At 45.3% G+C, this 20,000-nt stretch overlaps 2 protein-coding genes across 4 annotated transcripts in view; one reads left to right on the top strand and one right to left on the bottom strand.

The window, feature by feature from the left end:
- The window catches only part of LOC115358064 (uncharacterized), a 22,341-nt gene extending 15,295 nt beyond the window's left edge, over positions 1 to 7,046 (bottom strand). The window contains exon 1 of the mRNA XM_030049854.1: positions 5,919 to 7,046. Within this exon, the coding sequence (XP_029905714.1) occupies positions 5,919 to 7,023 (1,105 nt within the window). The 5' untranslated portion in view covers positions 7,024 to 7,046. The remainder of the gene's footprint in view (positions 1 to 5,918) is intronic.
- The window catches only part of LOC115358063 (B-cadherin-like), a 26,738-nt gene that overhangs the window by 1,030 nt on the left and 5,708 nt on the right, over positions 1 to 20,000 (top strand). For 2 of the 3 annotated variants that reach the window (XM_030049851.1, XM_030049852.1), the window contains exons 4-14: positions 1,382 to 1,464; positions 2,041 to 2,259; positions 9,876 to 10,016; positions 10,275 to 10,430; positions 11,565 to 11,709; positions 12,541 to 12,713; positions 14,160 to 14,288; positions 15,699 to 15,884; positions 16,769 to 17,010; positions 18,661 to 18,803; positions 19,525 to 19,616. In XM_030049851.1, the coding sequence (XP_029905711.1) occupies positions 1,382 to 1,464; positions 2,041 to 2,259; positions 9,876 to 10,016; positions 10,275 to 10,430; positions 11,565 to 11,709; positions 12,541 to 12,713; positions 14,160 to 14,288; positions 15,699 to 15,884; positions 16,769 to 17,010; positions 18,661 to 18,803; positions 19,525 to 19,616 (1,709 nt within the window). Of the gene's footprint in view, positions 1 to 1,381; positions 1,465 to 2,040; positions 2,260 to 9,875; positions 10,017 to 10,274; positions 10,431 to 11,564; positions 11,710 to 12,540; positions 12,714 to 14,159; positions 14,289 to 15,501; positions 15,620 to 15,698; positions 15,885 to 16,768; positions 17,011 to 18,660; positions 18,804 to 19,524; positions 19,617 to 20,000 lie in introns of those variants that run through there. The other variant, XM_030049853.1, reaches the window with a different exon arrangement.

Here is a 20,000-nt window from a genome sequence, read left to right as displayed (position 1 = left end):
TCAGGAGGGGGCGACGGTTTGTTTCACCTGCAGTTCAGGTTGTAAACGGCCCGGTTCCATCGAGACTTCTGTCTTTTATAAAGGATCGTGGGACCCCCTTGGAAACGAGATGCTGCATCTCAAGGGGTTATCCCACGGTAAATAAAGAATTTATCATGAATTTATCAACATTTACAGGGAGGAACTGCAGCTCTGTGGGGCAGAGCTGCAGTTCCTCCCAAGCCTCCCATTGTGGTGTGTGTATGTCTGTGTGTGTGTGTGTGTATGTCTGTGTGTGTGTGCGTGTCAAGTCAAGTCAAGTCAAGTCAAGTCAAGTCAAGTCAAGTCAAGTCATATTTATTTCTATAGCACATTTACAGCAGCTTGGCTGAACCAAAGTGCTTCACAGTAAAGAACAAAATACAAAGGCATGGGAAAAAACAGCAAAAACAACAAAAGACAATGACTCTAGTAAAAAAGTGCAAAGTGCATTAAGAGAACAGGAATAAAATAGAAGGGATAGTCAAAGGAATACGTTGGGAAAATCTAATCGCAAGCAAATGTGAGTGAGAAGAGGTTTGGAGCAGGGATTTAAACATTTCCAGGCTCTGGGCTGCTCTGATGTGGACGGGGAGGCAGTTCAGAGCCTGGGGGCTGCAACCAAGAACGCCCTATCTCCTCAGGTCTTTAGTGTGTGTGTCTGTGTGTGTGTGTGTGTGTGTGTGTGTGTGTGTGTGTGTGTTTCCACAGATAAAGCGAAACCTGCTCAGGTCTCAGCTCGTTCTCACAGATGAAACCACAGATCAAACTACGTGCCCCAGCCTGTTCTGTAACCTTTCAAATGCTGTCAGACGCTTTTATTTTACCTGGTGTGTGTGTGTGTGTGTGTGTGTGTGTGTGTGTGTGTGTGTGTGTGTGTGTGTGTGTGTGTGTGTGTGTGTGTGTGTGTGAGGTTGTTTAGCTATACTTGTGAGGACCAGCTCTTGAGCAGCCATTGTTCTTGTGAGGATGTTTTGGACGTTCCTCACAGAGGAGTAAAGCTGATTGGCTGTCAGGAGGGATTAGGGATTAAGGATTGGGGTGTAGGTGGGGGGCAGGGTGGGGGGCAGGGTGAGGAATGAGCTGAGGGTTTGTGAGGGTATTTGTCCTTCCTGCCCTTACAGCCTTAAGTTTGAGTTTGGTTGGAGCTCAGCGCTGTTTCCTCCAAAGTCTTTGGAGGAAAAAACTTGTATATTTCCTGACTTCCAGGAAGTCAGGGAAGTGGAAAGTCTGCGCTTCAATCACGTCTTAATAACTTCATTTCAAATCCACTGTTGTGGTGTACAAGGGCAAAATTATGAATATTGTGTCACTGTCCATGTAGTCATGGAGCTGACTGTACGTTGTGCGCCTCTCCTCTCAGTGTTGTTCCAGGGCTGCTCAGGACGCTTCGCTCTCAGCAGCAGCGACGGACGCTTCACGGTCGACGCTGACGGCACGCTGACGGTGAGCAACACGCGGCTAAAATCACAATCAGAAATACTTTGATCCCCAAGGAAACTGGGTCAGCAGCAGCTGCTCAAATTCTCAAGAGAAGAATGAAATTATACAAAATAGAAAAAGAAATGGGAGAATATGAGCCTTAGAAATTTGCAAAACAGTATCTGCATTACGTGTAGATTGTACCAAAAGTATGTGCATTATGTGCATTAAGTCTCAATATGTGCATGAATCCTACAAAATATTACAGTAAATACAGAAATAAGAAACTGAGTATATATAAAAGTTTACTGACATTCACCTTATATACACAGGAATATTACACAGTGGAACCTGCAGGTATAATTAATTAATTAATTAATTAATTAATAATAGTTGTGCAGTCTGTTCACTCAGGCTGTCTGATCCTCCAGAGAGTCTGCTGGAAACCTGTAAAATATTGATATCATAACTAAAGGAAACTGTACAGCAGTTATTTTCAAAAGACAGGCTGTCATGCTGCACCGAGCTCGGCGGTGGATCAGCTGTTTTCCTCTGAACGTGTCGCTCAGTGTGACGCTCTGCTGTGTGTTACCTGGCCAGGTGAACGCAGAGCTGACTCTGCACACAGGACACCACGACTTCCTAATCCACGCCTTCAGCTCCCACAGCGGCCAGGTGACCGTGCCCGCCAGGGTTGAGTACGACTGCAGCCACTGCACACGTCACCATGACAACTGCCATCACAACGACAGCCAACCTGGGCGTCACCATGGAAATGACCAGGCCAGCCAGCAGGACCCACCGGCCGACAGCACACAGGTACTGCAGCTGGACACACAAACACAAACACAAACACAAGCAGTGATTAACGAGTCCAAGCCCTGAAGAACTTTACCATGATGTAGCGCCCCCATCTGGCTAATTTGGTCCATAATTAAATGGTAACTGAACACCCTGCTTCAGTCTGGTAAGGCCCCCAGCAGGAACTAAGCAACGCCTTGTAATAACCATCATTTACAGTTAACAAAGCAAAATATTATAATTAATGATGTTAACTTATTAGTTTACTTATGTTTACTTAGTAGAGGTTTAAAGATGGCGGCGCACATGAGTGCAGCAGCTTTTGGCTCTCTGGTGTCTTTTCGTGTTTGGTGTTTTTTGTGTGCGTTTTTTCTAATCTTTTCTAACTCTAATCTAATTAGATAATAAACAATTTATTAACAGTTTACTGCTGTACACATTATAACATTTAATACACTTTATCAGGTTTTTGCTAAAAAAAAAAAAAAAAAAGCTAGAGTCACTGGGAAGTGTCGTAGCGAAGGCACCATCTGGGGACTTTGTGGTGCCACGAGGCGACTTCAACAGTTCTGGCAAAGATGGAGAAACTTGGTTGGGTGAGGAACAACCTGCCTCATCTGAACGCGAGTGGTGCTTTGTTGTTGTTTTTGTTGTTGGACATCTGTGTGAGTCATGGACTGTCCATAATGAACAGCATGTGCGAGCATAAGGAGGCTCATAAGTGTGCCTGGTACCAGAGCTCCTTAGGCCAGTGGTCGATGATCACAGATCTATGGATCTAGGGGCAGAGCTGTCAACCGATCGCCACCTTGTGGTGAGTTGGATCAGATGGTGGGGGAGGCTGCCGGACAGACCTGGTAAACCCCAGTGGTTAGAGAGGGTGAACTGGAAATGTCTGGCTGAGCACTCTGTCCATAACTCATACCTCCAGAGGAGCTTCTCATTAATCCTGAGGGAGGTTGGGGACATGGAGTCTGAATGGATCTTCTTCAAAACCTCCATTTTTGAAGTGGCAGCTTGGAGTTGTGGCCAGACGGTCATCAGTGCCTGTCATGGTGGCAACCCGAGGACCTTGTGGTGGACACAATTCAATTCAATTTTTCAATTTTATTTATTTGTATAGCCCAGAATCACAAATACAAATTTGTCTCAAAGGGCTTTACAGAAAAATACAACATCCTCTGTCCTTAGACCCTCACATCGGATGAGGAACAACTCCCTAAAAAACCCCTTTAACAGGGAGAAAAATAGGAAGAAACCTCAGGGGAGCAACAGAGGAGGGATCCCTCCCCAGGACGGACAGACGTGCAATAGATGTTGTAAACACAGATAACAAACAATAAATGTATGGGAATAGATAGGTGGTGGATGAGGGATGATGACGCCAAGGCAAGCTGGATGCACCAGAGCAGCCAGGGACCCGGGCCACACAGCCACCTACACCACAACGACCTGGATCTAAAATAGACAGCACGCACTCGGACAAACACACATCAACCATTCACACACACTCACACAGAGACAAAGGTGGAACATTAATTATCTGGAGAAGACTAATTGATAATTAGCTCCGTGAGAGCAATAATTTCATAATCTCGTCGGCAGGTGAGTGCTTGGGTTACTTCACTGAGACAGAGAACCAGCCCACCGTACCACTAACTGTCAGCCGTAAGTTAGGCCGAAGAGATGAGTTTTTAATCTAGATTTGAAAGAATCAACAGATTCAGATTGCCTGACGTCAGCAGGGAGGTTATTCCACAGCAGCGGGGCACGATAGGAAAAGGCCCGGCCACCTGCTGACTTCTTCTTAATCCTAGGTAAGCAAAGCAGCCCCGCATTTTGAGAGCGGAGAGCCCGCGATGGAATGTAGGGTTTAAGGAGATCCGAAAGGTAAGATGGGGCAAACCCATTTAAGATTTTGTAGGTTAACAGAAGCACCTTAAAGTCAGATCTAATATGCACAGGAAGCCAATGAAGGGAGGCCAGAATTGGAGTAATATGATCAAATTTTCTAGTTCTAGTTAAGACCCTAGCTGCAGCATTTTGAACCATCTGGAGACTTTTGGTGCTGGCCTGTGGGAGACCTGAAAACAGGACATTGCAGTAATCAAGTCTGGCTGAAACAAATGCATGAATTAAGGTCTCTGCGTCAGCCATGGACAGGGAAGACCGAATTTGTGCTATATTACGTAAATGAAAATAGGCAGTCTTGGTGATATCCTTAATGTGCCTGTCAAAGGATAAGCAGGGATCAAAAGTAACACCGAGATTTTTGGCTGCCACACTTTGTGAAATCACACAGTTGTCAAGTAGAACTGTTAACTGTTCAAAACAGTGTCTATGTCTGGGAGGGCCGACTACTAACATCTCAGTTTTATCTGAGTTTAATAGCAGGAAATTTAGTGACATCCAATTCTTTACCGCAGCCAGACAGACCTCTAATCTATTGATCTCTGTGGGATCATCAGCCTTTATGGGCAAATATAGCTGAGTATCATCAGCATAACAATGGAAATTAATACCATGGCTACGTATAATTTGTCCAAGTGGCGAGATGTACAGGGAAAAGAGAAGAGGACCCAGGACTGAGCCCTGAGGTACCCCGCATTTAACATTGGAGAATTTGGATCTAGTATTATTGTACATGACAGACTGTGTTCTTTCAGATAAGTATGAGTTAAGCCATGCACGAGCCAGGCCCGTGACACCAAAATTCTCAGTTAGTCTCTCTAATAAAATGGAATGATCAACAGTATCAAAGGCTGCACTGAGGTCCAGTAATAAAAGCACAGAGGTAGAGTCTGCATCAATAGCCAACAGAAGATCGTTGGCAACTCTAGTAAGTGCTGTCTCAGTGGAGTGACAGGCCCTGAAAGCTGATTGGAAAGGCTCATACAGCTGATTCACTGCCAAATGGGTGGAGAGTTGTTGAAAGACAACTCTCTCGAGCACTTTAGACATGAACGGGAGATTGGAAACTGGGCGATAGCTATTTAAAGAACTAGAATCAAGATGTGGTTTCTTTAAAAGCGGTCTGACCACAGCTGTCTTAAAGCTGCTGGGCACAATGCCAGTACTAAGAGATAAATTAACAATATCTAGCATTGTAGAGCCCAGTAAAGGCCAGGATTCTTTATAAAGCTTGGCAGGTAGCGGATCAAGAAAGCAGGTTGTCGGTTTAGAGGCTATCACAAGCTTAGATAAGGTATCAAGTGAGACAGCCTCAAAAACCGAGATAGTAGGGACTATTGGTGAGCTAGCGACTGCCAATGAGTCCGCAGGAGCTGCAGCGGATTCAGAATTAATTTTTTGCCTGATTTCCTCAACCTTGTTGCCAAAAAAGTCCAGAAAATCATCTGCTGTAAGTGATAAGCTAGTAGCAGATGGCTGTTTTTTCGTGAGCTTTGCTACTGTCTCAAAGAGAAATCTAGGATTATGTTTATTAATGGCGATTAAGCGGGAGAAATAGGCTGCTTTAGCCACACCTAGGGCGCGCTTATATTTCAATAAGCTATCATGCCAGGATAGGTAAAAAACAACTAACTTCGATTTTCGCCATTGTCGTTCCAATCTCCTGCAGGCCTGCTTCAAAGCTCGTATCTCTTCATTAAACCAGGGTGTGGATCTCTTCAGTCGCCTCGGTCTGGTAGAGAGCGGGGCAACTGTATCAAGGAGACTGGAGAGGGCCACGTTGAGGGAACTAGTAAGGTTTTCAACAGAGCCTGTCTCTACAGTGAGAGGAGCCAAAACTCCAGGCAACTGCTGGCTAAACGCAGCAACAGCAGAGGGACCAATATGGCGACTAGTAATTACATCTGTGCCACCACTAACAGGACAGGCCAGCGATGCCTCAAATTTAATAAGAAAATGATCTGACACAGCAGAGGTGGCTGATAAGACAGTCAGATCAGAAACAACAATCCCTTTAGACAAGACCAGATCAAGGATATTACCATTGCAATGAGTTGCCTCTTGAACAGACTGAGTAAATCCAAATGTATCAATAAGATTTGAAAATGCTTTATTCAGTGGATCATCAGCCTTATTTATACGGATATTAAAATCTCCAAAAACCAAGATCTGTTCAGAATGGGTAACTAAGCCTGACAAAAATTCACCAAACTCATCTAAAAACTGAGAGTAAGGACCAGGCGGTCGATAGATCACCACCATATAAAATGGAGAAAGGCTATGCATGGCTGAGGAAGATGAACTCAAGACAAGAGCCTCAAAGGATTTAAATTTATTTTCCAGATTAGATGTAAATTTAAATATATCTTTGTAAATTAAGGCAACACCACCGCCTTGTTTATGAGCCCGGGCTACATGGGCATAGGAGTAATTAGGTGGAGTAGCCTCATTTAGGGGCAGGAAAACATTTGGTTTCAACCATGTCTCACACAGACCAATCATGTCCAATCCATGATCAAGAATTAGATCATTTATAAGTAAAGCTTTGGTAGCCAGAGATCTAATATTTATAAAACCAAATTTTAGGTTCTTGCTGCCACGACCAGTGGTGAGCAGATCTGAAGACCCACCACTGGCTGAGGTATTAATAGGGACCAAACATCTAGTGTGATTAGCTGACCGTCCCAAACCTTTAGGCTTAGGACGATGAGTAAGCACAGGCTTAATAGCTTGAGGAGTATGGTTTTGTAGTCTATAAGGTGCTTTGTTACAGGGATGTACTACAACAGTAGAAGGGGTAGTTTGTAGATTCATATACTGGCCAACCAGGAGACTGTGAGTGGGCCAGTGGGGTAGGGAGACTGTCTCCATGTCGTAAGCCAAGCCAGTAGTCTGATTATCTATACTATGAGAGATATCCTGACCAATCACCTTAGCTACACTAGATGACTCCACACCCACACTAATTCTATACCTAGCAGGCTCTCTAATCACCTGCCACCTGCCGAGTATTAAATCCCTAGTGTCAAACAGAAGCTAAAGCTCTATCTATATTGCTAGACAAAAGAGTGGCGCCTTCCCCAGTAGGATGAAGGCCGTCCGCTTTCAGCAGGTGAGGGCGGCCCCAGAAGGAAGGCCAGTTATCCACAAAGCTAAAACCGTGCTCAGCACAGTGACGGGCCAGCCAGCGGTTCAACGAGGTTAACCTACTGTACATCTCATCATTACCCCTCACTGGTAAGGGACCAGAGACAACTAATCGATGCCGACACATCTTTCTAGCTAGCTCAAGTGTCCTGACTAAGCTAGCTTTTGTGATCTCTGACTGCTTCATCCTAGCATTATTGGTGCCGACATGAATAACAATGTTCTTATAGCTACTGGTGTAGTGTGCCTGGGTCCCCTGTTTCTTCCTCGATGCTGCCAGCACCCTAAGATTATCCTCTATGTCGGAGACTCTGGCCCCAGGTAAGCAATGAACCACAGCTGGCGAAGCTAGTCTAACATTGCGGGTGATGGAGTCTCCTATCACTAGCGTGCGTTGCTCTACTCTGTCAACAGGAGTGGGAGAGACACGCTGGCCCACGGGGTTACCAACAGGGCTGGAGAGGGGCGAGAACCGGTTTGCAGTCGGGAGGGGCGACCGCAAACCAGGCCACACAACTGGTGACTTGCTCTTGCGAGCCTTCCCACGCCGGCTAACAGAGACAAACCCCGCCGCCTCTGCCGACGAGGCTAAGCTAGTGCTAGCGCTAGCGGGCCGCCTATCAGGCCCGGGACTGAGGCTATCTGGAGTGCCCGTGATGTCTAGCGTATCCCTAGCCAAAAGTAGCTGCTCTAAATCACGGACACGTCTCTCTAGTAGAGACATCCTATCTGAGAAAGCGGAGCAGTCACTGCACACCATCGTTGTCCAAGGCTGGATTTACTGCAGCAACACAGAGCTAACTAATAGCTAGGCTAACGCTAGCGCTAGTACATAAGCCAGTAAACAGAGTGCGATTAGCTCCGCTAGTCTATCGACTCTGAAGAAGTAGCAGGGTTATCACAATAGCAAGGTAATCAAGTTATAAAATCTACCAGCTACAGAAGAGACGTAATATGTATGGCTAACGATTAGTTTGAACAGGAGAGAGAGAGAGAGAGAAGGAACAGGTAGCAGCGACCTTACGAAGCAGGAAACAGCGTCACAGCGTCGCAGCGTCAGGTGCGACGCTCTCACCATCGGTGAGAGGGGCTGTCAGGCTGAGAAGGAGGCCTTCCATGCCTGGCTACCATGGGAGACTCCAGAATCGTCTGAGAGGTACCAGCAGGCCAAAAGGATTGCAGCAACGATGGTAACTCAGTAGGAGCAGGCAGGGCTGCATCCAGGCTGTACTCAACAGGGATGTGGAGATACTGACCTCAACTGAGGATGTGATCAGGAGGTGGAAGGAAGACTTCCATGGACCTCCTACACCCAACTGACAGGTTGTTGGTGGAGGAGGCAGGGCCCGAGGATTTGGGGGGATTCTCCCATCTCCCTGGAAGAGGTCGCTGAGGTGGTTGGGAAACTCCGTAGTGGCAAGGCACTGGGAGAAGGGGAAGTCTCTGCTCTTTGCAGATGATCTGGTTCTACTGGCCTTATCAGACTGTGATCTCCCAGCATGCACTGGGACAGATTGCAGATGGATGTGGTAGTGAAAGAATGAGATCACAGATATAGGGCTCTAGTTTCGCAGACCAGGCGAGGCGGGGGCTTAGCGCAGATGCGCTTCGCCAACTGGGTGTGGCCAGGCGGATTTTCCAAGTTTGGCACGCCGTTCTCGGTGGCGCAAGTACTCCGCCATCCCTCCTACCGGCGGAGGGGAGGAGAGAAGGCATGGAGTGGGTTTGACACAGCCGATTCACATGTAACCAATCAAATGAGCCCCTGTCCTTGCCTTTAAAATGCGCTGCGTGAAGGCGTAATGAAAGTTTACACAGCTGACATGGAGGTCTATTGCCGCGGGCGGAGCTCAGGAGACAGGCGCGGAGCGGAGACCGGCGAGCAGTGCGGACACGTCACCAAAACCTCACAGGCAGGCTTCCGGGATGTTAGACACATGAACGATGCAATAAATACCGAAAAAACCACTATTCAATGCTACGATCACAATCAGCACATACATATATCTCCATATCAACTGTCCCGTCACAGCTGATGTCAGATCAAAGGAGATTGGCACCGTTTGTGCTGATCGTGAGGTTTTGGTGATGTGCGCCAGCCAGCCAAACTTCCACTGCGCTGGCTCCGCTCCGCCTTGCGCTGAAAGTAGACGTGGTTTCAGACGGCGAGCTTTTGGCGCACCTCGGCGAAGCCTTTTAGCACGAAACTGTCACTGCGCCAAGCCGAATCTGTCGGCACCTCCCCCCGCTGCGCCGCCACTCCCATCTCGGCGAACCTCCGCCTGCGAAACTTGGACACTGTCCGCCTCTCCCGCTTCGCCGGTCGAAACTAGCTCTGCGCGGGGTTCGCCTCACTGCGCCACCCCGCGCTGCGCCGGGAAACTAGAGCCCACAGAGTCTGAGGGTTACTGTGTCACTAAATAGAAATCCTACACAACAACAATTACAACCGGAGAAGAATTATTGTTTCTTGTTTCCTGTTAAGGAGAAAACACACAGCTTTTCACACACAATTTTTGGGAATGTGTGCACTAACATGGTAACACTACTGACAGCACATCTGTATGTTTTTCCAGAGTCCAGCCGAATCAGATGTTCGTGTTCTGTTCTTCCCCAAATCCTCTCAGTATTTGAGGAGGAGAAAGAGAGCCTGGGTCATCCCTCCAATTAATTTTCCTGAAAATGACAGAGGACCCTTCCCCAAATTTATGGTGCAGGTAAGAACAACCACAGATCCAGTTCAACTGCATTTTGAATATTTATTTATTTTGAATATCTGCATCGTTACCATTGTTGTCACTGAGGAATAAATTGACACAGGCCCTGTTTTAACTCATTTATCCTGCTCATAATCAGTGAAGATAATATTTTGCTGCCACATCACTGAAGATGAGGATATGCAGTCATAGACGCCTCTTAACATTGTTTCATCCAGTTGTTCTAATGTTGGTCTAATGTTTCTGTGTTTTGTACAGATACGATCTGATGAAGATAAATTTAAGACAATCAGGTACTCCATCACTGGACCAGGAGCCGACCAGGATCCTGTCGGCCTCTTCCATGTGGACAGAGACAACGGGAATCTGTACGTCACACAGCCGCTGGACAGAGAGAAACAGGACGAGTACAGGGTAGGCTCTGTCTCTGCTGTTAATAGTGAGCGATGTAATGTGTAGTCACCCTGAAGTTTTAGTTTCAGAACAACAATCGTAATATCATAATAATGATAACTAAGTGTATCTGTGTAGCACATATTAAAATCAGTGTTTCAGAAAGCTCTACAACACATAAAAACACAATACAAAAACACAATACAAAACAATAAAATATGTAGTAATTTTAAAAAAGGTAGGCATAAGGAATAATAAAATGTAAAAGACAATGGGTGATTAAAAACCTAAATAAAGCAACAATATAAAGTTAGATCAAGGAGTTAAGATCGTAGGTAGGAGTTGCAATCGAGAATAAGCAGAAAACAGCAGAAAGACAGCCTTATGATAAAAATAAGTTTTAAAAGAAGAGAGCGATGGAGTTCCTGAGGTGGGACGTCCCGAAGCCGAGAAGCCCGGACAGAAAACATTCAGTCAGCAGGGTCTCAGGCTGCTCGCTGGTCTGGGGACAGCAGGTCATATATACATTCTTTGTTTCTCAAACGTGAGGTTGGTGTCAAAGAGCAAACCCAGGCCCTTGACAGTCAATGCAGTTTGTCAGGACCATTGACAAGGAATTTAAGTATTTCAGAATTCAGAATTTAGTTTATGAAAATGTGTTGAAATCCATTTTTAACATCTGATAGACAATTTCTTAGATTGGACAGGTTTGGAGTCACAGTAGACTGTACTGGGAGATATAGCTGCGTATCATCAGCATAGCAGTGGAAGGAAATTTTATGTATGAAGTGGCCATATAGCGCGAAAATAAAATGGCACTCAAGGCTGAGGAGAGACATGGTCACCAATAGAAACAAAACATTTTCTATTTGTCAATTAAGAACAAAACCACTTCAAGTCCGTCCTAAATGTACTGACCCACTGCTGTGGCCTGTCAATCAGATTTTTATGGTCAATGGCATCAAAAGCTGCACTTAGGACCAGCAGTGCAAAAATGGAACATTGAACAGTGTCAGCTGTTCTTAAAAGATCATTTGTCATAAGCACAGACTCAGTAAACCTGACTGGAACATTTCAGAAATTTTATTATTTTGAGGAGTTGTAGGGAGAGTTTCTTCTCCAGAGGATAACAAACTGTTAACTGTGTGTCTGCAGCTTCTGGCTGCTGCTGAGGCAGTCGGGTCAGGAGCTATTGAGGAACCCATGGAAATCAAAGTGTTCGTCATTGACATGAATGACAACAAACCCATTTTCACCAAAGACACCTTCCTGGGAGACGTTCCCGAGGCCTCGTCTGTAGGTACGTCCTGATGTGGACCAATGCAATTAAATACACACACATCTTGTAATAAAAACTTTGCTTTTTGTAATAACGTATTACACAACGGGGCTGTTATTACATACTACAGAGTTTATATTTTTTATGTAGAGGTAATAGTTCAATACATTATGTAAAACATGTCAAAATTGATATCCATGTTTACATCATGTGCCACACTTTTATTTACTTAATTGAAATTGCCCAAAACAGCATTAAATTGCACCCTTCCAGCAGTTTGGTCAGTTCCACTGGTCATGTGAGACAGACAATATTTACCCTGCAGGATGAGTGTCACATCTGGAATGTCAGCTCATTATTATGACAGCTGTTATCACACCAAGGAAAAATTAACCCCAGCGTAATAAAGTCCAGTTAGGCAGTAGGGTTAGTAATATTGCTGAAAGCTGTTTATTGCTGATATTTAATATCTTTTCATTTGGTCAGTAGGATGCTGAAACAGATGAGTTAGCAGGTCACCCATCTGTTTAATATTAGTAAACTGATGCATTGTAATGAATACTTTACTGATTTTTCAAGCAGCATCACGGTATGGGTGATGCTTACCGGCCCTTAATTCTGAACCTGGAGCTCCCTGCTCACTTAGACTTTAACCAGCTGTTGCTCCAACTACAGATTTTACTTTCTCAGTTTTTGTCTGCCCACCTCCATGGACAGACAGATTGAAAGAACGCTGTTTCCTCTTCTTGCACCAGGAGCAAAGCAAGTCTACTCCACAGACAGCCCTGTTTTATGAAAAGACCATCTTTCCGGCAGTAAAATATCCCTTTAAATCTCCATTTCTCCCTGCAGGTTTTGAGATAACAAAGGTTGAGGCCACAGATTTGGACGAACCGGGTAATGCAAACTCAGATATTCGCTACAAAATTCTGAGCCAGGATCCACAGCTGCCCAATGGCAATATGTTTGAAATCAACCCTCTGAGTGGAGTCATCCGGGTCAACTCTAAAGGGCTGGACAGAGAGGTGAGGCTTTAAAGACGTTCCATGTTCCGGTTCCAGCAGCTGCTGCTGCTCTCAGTCAGAATTATTATAGTATTATAGTAATTGACTTTCTTGAATTTCTGCTATCTCTCCTAGCTCCTACTACAATTTCTCTTTCGCTCTTTTCTGTCTCACCTCCATTAACAATGGGCACTCCAGACAGGATTAGCCTAGCTTGTGGGTTGACTAGTGCCCCACTCTCACACAGCTCTCCCACTGGAAGAGTCACTCTGGCAGAAAATGTGGAGTTCGTCCCGGTCCCGGCGCCGTCCTGTTTGTTGTAAATACTGGGCATGTAAAACACTTTGACTCTGTAAAAGTGATGTGAGGCTCTAAATAAACCTGAACCTGAATTTGAGCTTGAACTGATGTCACACTCCAAAATTAGCTCCTGTGGGAATGTGCAGCTCATCATTTCCAGCATCTGTCAGCTGATGCTTGCAAACAAGTGAAATGACTTATTTTGGTGCTAGCCTGGATATAGAATAAGACTACTGTTCCACTGTCTTGTGAATATGTTTTCATGTAACATGTAAATGATGGGAACTACAGTTAGCTAACATGGAGGCTGCTCACTGATGAATTGTCAGGTGTGTGCACTGAAAGGTCAAAATGGTTCCTGAAAGGTAAATCTTGAAGTTTCCAGACAGCTGCCTGGGATCGAGCATGTACGGGAATCTCAGTTGGTGGTGTAAACTTCTGTGCGTGTTTTGTTCATGACACTGAGGTAACACCCTAAAATATGCCAAAACATTGGTACTTTAAAAATATTTATGTTAAAATGGCAAAAAAAAAAAAAAATGAATCCAGGATAATTGGCTGTTGGCATCAGTCATTATTTTTGCCAGCAGGTCTTCGAAACGAGTTCACATCGGTGATGCTATTTCCTCAGGATCCCTGCTGATCGGTGGAGCCTCGGCTGGGCTGAGTCACGCTCATCACCAGCCTGTGACTGGGGCTGTTATACTAAACAAGCAGAAGGTGTTTCTGTGTGTGTGTGTGTGTGTGTGTGTGTGTGTGTGTGTGTGTGTGTGTGTGTGTGTGTGTCATGCACATATGCTAAGTTTAGAAAAAACTCTGTGCAAGGGTGTATACTCACTTCATTCCTACAGTTACTCTCATGAAATATTACTGTTTACATTTGTTGGTCCATCAACTTTCCCTTAACTTGACTTCTTCACATTTACTTAAATTAAAGGAACACTCCATAATTTGGGGCAAATTCCCCTTTGGAATTAAAAAACAAAGCAGAGGTTTGAGGAGAAGTTCATTAGTGGTGGATCTTCCTCCACCTTCAGCGGCGTGAGGATCACTGAGACAGACGGAAGATGGGGATAGGATTTTGCCCAAAATGTTGGACTATTCCTTTAAGGTTTCTGACATATCAGAGCGTACCTGCCTGAACACAGTGTGTGTCTCTGCCAACAGAAATGTAAGAAGTACACCCTGGAGGTGCAGGCTGCAGACTTAGAGGGAATTGGGCTGACAGGGAACGCAAAGGTCATCCTCTCCGTTACCGACAGCAACGACAACGCCCCGACCTTCAGTCAGTCCACAGTGAGTACCGTGTACCCAGCATGCAATGCAACCTGTTGAGGCTGCAGCAGCCCATGTGTCAGTGTGGAGCTGACAGCATCACTGCACTTAAACTTTTCACCAAATCTGTGCAACAAATGGTATCAACCCAAAAATGACTGCAGCAACTTATGACACATAATTAGGTGTGGGAATGGCGATCATGTACGCCCATCATAATGTTCTGGAAAATGTGGAGGAGGTGAGGAGAGCAGGAACATGGGACAGCACCTGTGTTAGGGCACATGACCCTGAACATCCTGCCCAACACCGTCCAATCCACCTGTCAACTGGTTTTGTTCTTATTCTGATAGAAGTTTGTGTTGTCCCATCCTGAATCACCCCTGAACCTGTCAACTGTCAAATCAAGCTGTCAGTAATTGTTCCCATATTGGCCCAAATTAATCAATGATTTGCTCATAAAGCCTGGCTGTGGTCGAGAAGGAAAACAAAAATGTCGTCTTGTCCTTTCCTAACTGCTTCTCCTTGAGCTTGATGGAAAAGGTCATGAGGTGAAGGAAAGATGAGAAGGAGAGCTCATCAGGACTGAACCCCACTGCACTGATGGTGGATGTTACAGACACACACACACACACACACACACACACACACTCATTACTGACGTGACATTTTGAAAATGGACAACAAAAAGCTCATGTTAGATCCCCGTGTTGTTGTTTCATGCAGGAGATAAAAAGCTGGACAACACGCTGAAAAATATGATTTCATTACTGAGGCTGTCAGTGAAATTAAAAGACAATGAAACCAATTGTTGGTCACATTGAGAAGGGCTGCTCGCGCTCTGTCAGCTCAGATTCAGCCACATGAATCCCAGTTAGTTTGACTGTATGAAAAGAATTTAGATTCCTGCAGGACAGGTGTCACAGGTACGGCTTCCAGATCTCCTGCTGTACGCACCATCATCCTCACGTTTCAAACATGTTGAACTAAAAACATCATCCGCACAAAAACGTCTCATATCTGATTGGTTGGAAGACAATGACCACAACCAAACTCAGTGCACCTTGAAATGTGAATGTCGCTTTAGATTTTGCTGCCACAAGGAATTATGGGAGGGCGTTGTCTCCTTGCCTTTGGTAAAGGAGCTCCGGTGTGTCCTCTTTGCTGAAGGAGACAGGAAAGGAGGCAGTGCAGCTCCTCTCCTTCACATTTAGAGAGCAGGAGCAGCTCTGAACCCGGCTGACGGGCCTCCGGCTCCTCTCTCAGGTAGGAAGCCGCCTAAGAACAAAAGAAGCGAGCAGAGCCGTGGCTTGAAAACACAGGCAGGGGGTGTGGTCACACTTGTTGCACAGGTGAGGCTGGTTTTGATTGAGACTGTGGCTGGTGGAGTTGCCTCCCTCCCAAAACATGTTGTGCTTTGCCTCTTCCCAGTATGAAGCGACGATCCCTGAAAACAAAGTGGGAGCTCTGGTTGTTAAGATGCCGGTGAACGATGGCGATGAGCCCAATTCTCCAGCCTGGAACGCCAAGTTCAAGATCGTCAGCGGCGATCCTGACGGCTATTTCACCGTGGAAACAGGACCCAACAAGAACGAGGGCATCGTCAAAACTGCCAAGGTAAGAGCCTTTTAAGAGGAGAGCGTGCACATTAATGATCAGAAGAATTCACCTTGTAGCCATAAAGGCTTATGTTCACCTGTAGTCCCTGTGCAGGTTTATGGTTTATAAAAACATAAAGGAACATACAGACAATAAGACGTAGACAGATGAATAAAACAATGATAGATCTGATGGAAAACAAGCAGCATAAAGATCCAACACACAGCAGAGGGAAAAACACACAGCATGGCAACACCAGAGGCAGAACACACACATATAAATTACACCTGTTGATTGAGTTGAACATAATTGTGAATATAATTTTGTGCTGAAAAGTGCACCTGCACACACCTGGAGCTGTTACAGGACAAAAACCTAAAACTGTTTTTCAGTCAATATATATCATATCATATAAATCATATTTTTCTGTTCTCTTTCACTCACCCACACTGAGGCCTGTGTGCACGTGCGCGTGCATGTGTGTGTGTGTGTGTGTGTGTGTGTGTGTGTGAATGGGTGAGTGGGTGAGGGTGTGTGTGTGTGTGTGTGTGAGAGAAGAGAGAGAGAGACGGAGCGAGGATAAATAAGACCTGCACCCTGTATTTCTAGCTGCCCACACATACGCATGCATACACACACACACACACACACACACACACACACACACTAATTTCTCAACACACACACCCACACCCACACCCACACACACACACACACACACACACACACATATTTCTCAACATCCATATCAACACACACACACTATTTTTGTTTGAATAAACTTGGCTCAGTGTCCTGTTCAAGCTGTTGGTTCAGTTTCAGCCGGTCACCAGCAGGGGGCAGCGTTGTGCCACGCTCGCCTCTGACAGTTTAAAGTTTCATGTTCTCTCTGGTCCCTGCAGGGCCTGGACTTTGAGCGGTCCCGTCAGCACACCCTGCAGATCGCAGTGGTGAACGACGTTCCCTTCGCCTTGCTGCTGCCCACCAGCACCGGCACCGTGGTGGTGAACGTGGAGGACGTGAACGAAGCTCCGATCTTCAAGCCGGTAGAGATGCTGGTGGTGAAACCGGAGGACCAGGCTCTCGGTGCGCTGGTGACGTACACCGCCACCGACCCCGACTTCCAGCGCAAACAGACAGTCTCGTAAGATCCAACTCTACCTGCCTCACCTCATCTCACCTCGTTATTGTATTTGTTTGGTTTTGTTTTTTTCCGCAGAGAAACCATTATGACCACTGTGACCGTCAAGAAAATTGGATTTTATTTTATTTTATTTTTATGCCTCTGTCGCCCAGATGACCTGAGAGCTCTGGAGGCAAATCAGAGATGCAGTGAGGCTTTGTAGATTTTACCATCTGTTGTCTGACAGACAGGAAGCCAGCGCAGTAATCTGAGAAGGATCTGTGGAGACTCCGTGACAACAGCCCAGCCTGCTGAAAATAAAAGCATGAATTAGTTTTTCTGCATCATTTTTAGACAGAAATCCTTTAATTCTTGCTGTGAGTTTGAGTGGCCACAGGCCGATTGTAACTGTCCTCATGTCCTCATGAACTGACTGACTTGTAATCTTTCTTCTTTGGGGCTGAAAACAAGTATTTCTTTTTTTTTGTGTATGTTCAATTGTATTCTGGCACATTCATTCATTGATTTGTTCGAGGCATTTGTGGAGTGAATGAGGGGCTGTGGTCACCTGCCGACACTGTGACATACAGCTGTGTGTCATCTGCATGATGATGGTCAGAGATGTTATAATAATCTGTAATCTGAGTGAGAAGAAGCATGTAGATGTTGAACAGAGGAGGTCCGAGTACGGACCCTTGAGGAACGCCACGTCTTTTTTGTTCGCTCAGATTCATAAGCAGTCCCTGTCCTGCAGGTGCGATTTGAACCAGTTTGGCACTTTGCCAGAAAGCCCCACCCACTTTTCCAGTACCTTATGGTCAGCCGTGTCGAACGCAGCGCTGAGATCCAGAATATTAAAACCAAAACTTTTGATGCGTCACTGTTCAGATGAATGTTGTTCAGAGCCTTGATGGGTGGACTCTCAGTGCTGTGATGTGCTCAGAAACTGAAAAACTTTGGATGAGTTGTTTGGCACTAAGAGAGTTTGAAGTTGTTGAAAACTGCCTTTCCAACGACCTCTCCTAAAAAAGGTAAGTTTGATATCGGGCCTGAAGTTATTTATTACTGAGGCAGCCAGATGAGGTTCAATGACCCTCGAAAAAGGCCTGACTGAAGAGAACTGCTGACTGTCTGTAGTGCATCTGATGTTTTGCAGTTACAGATATTTTTAAAGAAGCTGGCAGAGAGTCGAGAAGGCAGGTGGCAGATCTCAGGTCTGTCAAGGCTGCATGGTCAAACTGGGTAAAATACCAAATTAACATGAGGAGTCTTGTGGACTTACAGACTGTTTCTCTTAAAAACTTCAAAGTCATAACATTAGTGGACTGTTGAGGGACTGGTACTGAGGGATCTGTCACTCTGTCAGCGTCAGTGAAGAAAGTGCATCCATTATTGATAATTTTATTAATAAGTTCGGAGGAAAAGGACTGCCTTCCCCTTTTTAGATCCAAGTTACAGACATGAGGTTTCTCTTTGTGGATGCCATAATGAACCTGGAGCACAGCAACACTGAACATGGGAATGGCTTCACATACTTCCATCATAATATTCTAACCCTTAATCACTCTGAATCACTAAAAATAACCAGAACACAATGTTTATTCCAGATTTATGATGAGAATAACTCGGCTCACAGAGGTTCAGCTAAGCGTCTGTTCTGTGTGTCTCCAGGTATAAACTACTGAGCGACCTGGCCGACTGGCTGACCATCAACAAGAACACGGGTGTGATCAGTCTGAAGAGCAACTTGGACAGAGAGTCCCACTTCGTCACGGACGACAAATACACCGCTCTGATCGGCGCATACGACAACGGTAGGAGGACAGTTCAGCGCACAGAGAGGGACCATTATGAAACTGAGCCTCATGTTTAAACAATCTGCTCTTAAAGGAACAGTCCAACATTTTGGACAAAACCACCTTTCCCAGCTTGCCCAGACTGAAACCAGATGTTGGACACCATCTTCTCCCCTGGATGTCCAGTGGTTCAGTTCCTATGGGCAGCATTTGCTGTTAGCTTAGCATAAACACTTGAAGTCTATAGGAGTCGTTAGCCTGGCTCCATCAAAGTGAAAAAATAAACCTTCCAGCAGCTCTGAAGCTGTCCGGTTCACACAGTGGATCACGTGGATCTGAACTACACGTTTTCTCCTAAAAACAATCCTTTTCAACTTTGCAAAAATAGATGTGCACTAAATTTCAAAGACACCCAAACGCTGAAGACTTACAGGCAAAAATTCATCAGGGGTGAACTTTTGTCTGGAGGGAGGATATGTTCACGCTGCCCTTGCGCATTTGAATTAAAACAAAGGGAACATGAAGGAGGAGTGTGTTGGCCTGTGAGAACCTCAGTGTCTTTGCAGAATTCTTTTTCCTCAAATCTGTCAGGTCAAGACCTCCATCACACAGGCATTCTGAATCCATTTAAAGACACTTCTTTTCAATATTAACTTTTACTTAGAATTTATTTTGTCTAATGTGTGTGTTGGGCTGGTTGTGTGTGTGTGTGTGTGTGTGTGTGTGTGTGTGTGTGTAGATGACGTCCCAGCCACAGGAACTGGTACTCTGATAATCAAGGTGGAAGATGTCAACGACAACGCGCCCAGCATAGAGGAACGCTCCATCAAGGTATTTGTTTCTTTATAGAAACTAAATCATTTTATGAACAGAAACGCTGACGTGTCGCCGTCTCATCCTGTTTCATCCTGTTACATCCTGTGTCATCCTGTTACATCCTGTGTCATCCTGTTACATCCTGTTTCATCCTGTTACATCCTGTGTCATCCTGTTACATCCTGTGTCATCCTGTTACATCCTGTTTCATCCTGTTACATCCTGTTACATCCTGTCATCCTGTTACATCCTGTTACATCCTGTGTCATCCTGTTACATCCTGTGTCATCCTGTTTCATCTTGTTACATCCTGTGTCATCCTGTTACATCCTGTTTCATCCTGTTACATCCTGTCATCCTGTTACATCCTGTTACATCCTGTGTCATCCTGTTACATCC

The sequence above is a fragment of the Myripristis murdjan genome, chromosome 4 (genome assembly GCF_902150065.1).
Source record: "Myripristis murdjan chromosome 4, fMyrMur1.1, whole genome shotgun sequence".
NCBI lineage: Eukaryota > Metazoa > Chordata > Actinopteri > Holocentriformes > Holocentridae > Myripristis > Myripristis murdjan.
Note: the sequence above shows the minus strand (reverse complement) of the source record. Positions and strands in the feature narration are given on the sequence as shown.